Source organism: Gavialis gangeticus, unplaced genomic scaffold, assembly GCF_001723915.1.
Source record: "Gavialis gangeticus isolate Ggan-Ray unplaced genomic scaffold, GavGan_comp1, whole genome shotgun sequence".
NCBI lineage: Eukaryota > Metazoa > Chordata > Crocodylia > Gavialidae > Gavialis > Gavialis gangeticus.
The window spans coordinates 146,042,360-146,044,719 of NW_017729025.1; the positions used below are offsets into that span (position 1 = coordinate 146,042,360).

The 2,360-nt window shown below is 41.7% G+C and overlaps 1 protein-coding gene across 1 annotated transcript in view; it reads right to left on the reverse strand.

Moving 5' to 3' along the window:
* Positions 1-2,360, reverse strand: part of KCNQ1 (potassium voltage-gated channel subfamily Q member 1) — a gene marked incomplete at its 5' end in the record, with an annotated part of 669,633 nt that overhangs the window by 212,182 nt on the left and 455,091 nt on the right. The window contains one exon of the mRNA XM_019519725.1: positions 553-647. Coding sequence (XP_019375270.1) covers positions 553-647 — 95 coding nt within the window. The remainder of the gene's footprint in view (positions 1-552; positions 648-2,360) is intronic.

Consider the following 2,360-nt stretch of genomic DNA (forward strand, 5'->3'; position numbering starts at 1 on the left):
ATACAACCCAGTATGCTGCTGACTTTTTTGGTAACATCCACATATTGTTGGCTCATATTCAGACCATGGTCCACTGTAGTCCCCAGGTTCTTCTCTGCAGAACTGCAGCATAGCCAGTCGTTCTCCACTCTGGATTTGTGCGTGCATTTGTTCCATCTCAAGTGCAGGACATTGCACTTGTCTGGTTGTGCTATCATCTATGCTCTCTAGTTTTATAGCTTGATAATAAGATCTTTGTAGTGGGCATTGTCTTTTTGTTAAGTGTTTGTATAATGGGGTTGTTGTCTACAACTGGGTCTAACAAGTGCTCTGGCAATACATATAGAGATATAAACAATAAATGGTTCTAAATGATTCATGGACCTTTTATTTACAGTCTCAGAGTGGTATTTTTTGTGAATTACATAAAAATATTCTGTAATTTTGTACGGGCCTGCTGTACCTACCACTGTAGTCTTTTACATCTTCTTGCACTGCAACCTACTTACTACTTTTTATGGACTACTCTCCAGAGACATTTACAAATTAAGACTATTAAACTTTGTAGCATACCTTCGCTGTAACTCTTTGATTCGCACCATCAAGTTGAGATGCCCCTGAGAATACTGTTCAATAACATCTCGTACATCATATGGTTTTCTTGCTTGCTGTTAAAAAAAAAAGAACATGAAAAGCCTGATAAATACCACAACAAAGAAAAAGATCTGCCTCAACAGGATGAGAAAGAGTATGTCGTAAGGATTTTCTCACTTAGTAAGTATATGAAAAGATATTTAGACTTTTGAAGTTCCTTATACTGTCCCTACTACCTTACATATTTATTGGGGTTTACTCATGAAGATCTCTACAACTCCCCATTCCTCTTTATACTCTTCGAAAAGAACAGAGGTTACATATTTTCAAACAGGTTATTGAGAGGATGCTAGGCCAAAGAAGTGTTTGAAACTTGCTCCCAGATAATATCAGGATAACAAACTTCAGGGCAAATGATAAACTCAGAGGCCAGGTGCCAGGGAAGTGCTATCTTTGCACATGCAAGTCTTACTCCTCTAAAGTCAATAAATAGAGGGTGTGAATTTCATACTAGCCCATCAGACTAGCAGCACTGAGCCACGATGTTAGAGAAGCCTGCCTATTCAAATAAGCCTAATGTGTTAATCGTGCTGTGCTAGTCACCTCAAAAAGGCCCACACTTTGATATTAGACTAACAAGCAATATTGGTTAAACAAGAGACCTCCTCAAAACCTGGGTCTACACATAAGCCCAACACTGTAGTTTTGCTGTTATATAAACCAGGCATAGACCTGAACTGAGATGGTAAGTACAGAAAACAAGATGTCTGGTAAAAGTTTTCTTGATGTAATTCCAGCAATACACAGTGGCTAAGTTAATAATTCTCAACAAAGCTTCTGCCTTGGTGCACAGCCAGGATGATAGAGCTGCTGAGTAAGTAACTGCTAAGAGCTTTTGTATCAACTTCAATAAAATCATGATCAGCTGTTGAGGAACTCATCTTAAAAGTGTAACAGAAAGCTGCATTAAACCCCAGTGCTATCTGAAACAACAAAGGGAGAAAAAATTGACTTAAACATATCTAAAATGAATGGGACATTTTACCCCTTCCATTTTAAATATCCTTCCACCTTTGATGGTGAAGAGCTCTTTTGGGAGATTATTTTCCAGCTTTAAAGATACCTAATAAATACGATTTACCAAATTGTTTGCTCTCCCTCACTGTTCAGATCAGAAGGGGCTGAGAGAACAACTGGACTCGAAGGCAGTGGCAGGCCTAGGTGCTTGGATAAGGTGAGTTTTGAAGTCAGATGTGACTCCAATATGATGTAGTTGTCTCCACAAAGAGCAAAACTAAATTGAATAGGGAGAGACCGGGGGGAGGTGTGGGAGACAGACAGACAGAGGGAGAAAGGGAGAGACACAGGGGGAAATCCAAATGGGGAGAGAGGGACTTAGGTCACCTATATACATGCAATGAGGCTGCTCCAATACACTGTAATTACAGTGCATTAGAGTAGACTTGATTAATTGAGTCTGCTTGACCATGGTAACTACTGCGCTCCAGCAGACTCCAGTATCATGTGCATCAGCATCCCCGTACTGAAAAATGGCAGTGGGGGCTGTGGTGTGCACAGTAAAGGATGCTACTATGCATAGCCACTCGCCTCACCGTGCCAGGCCCAAAACCATGCTTTGGGAGTCTCCCTTGGGAAGCCTACAGCCGGCTGTTCTGCTTCCTGGAGAACACTCAGAAGCCTGGGGTAACACAGCCACCACCCAGGCACTGGTCTCAGGTAGGGCTCTGTGCAGTCCAGGGCACAGACCTTGGAAACCTTGGGGGTGC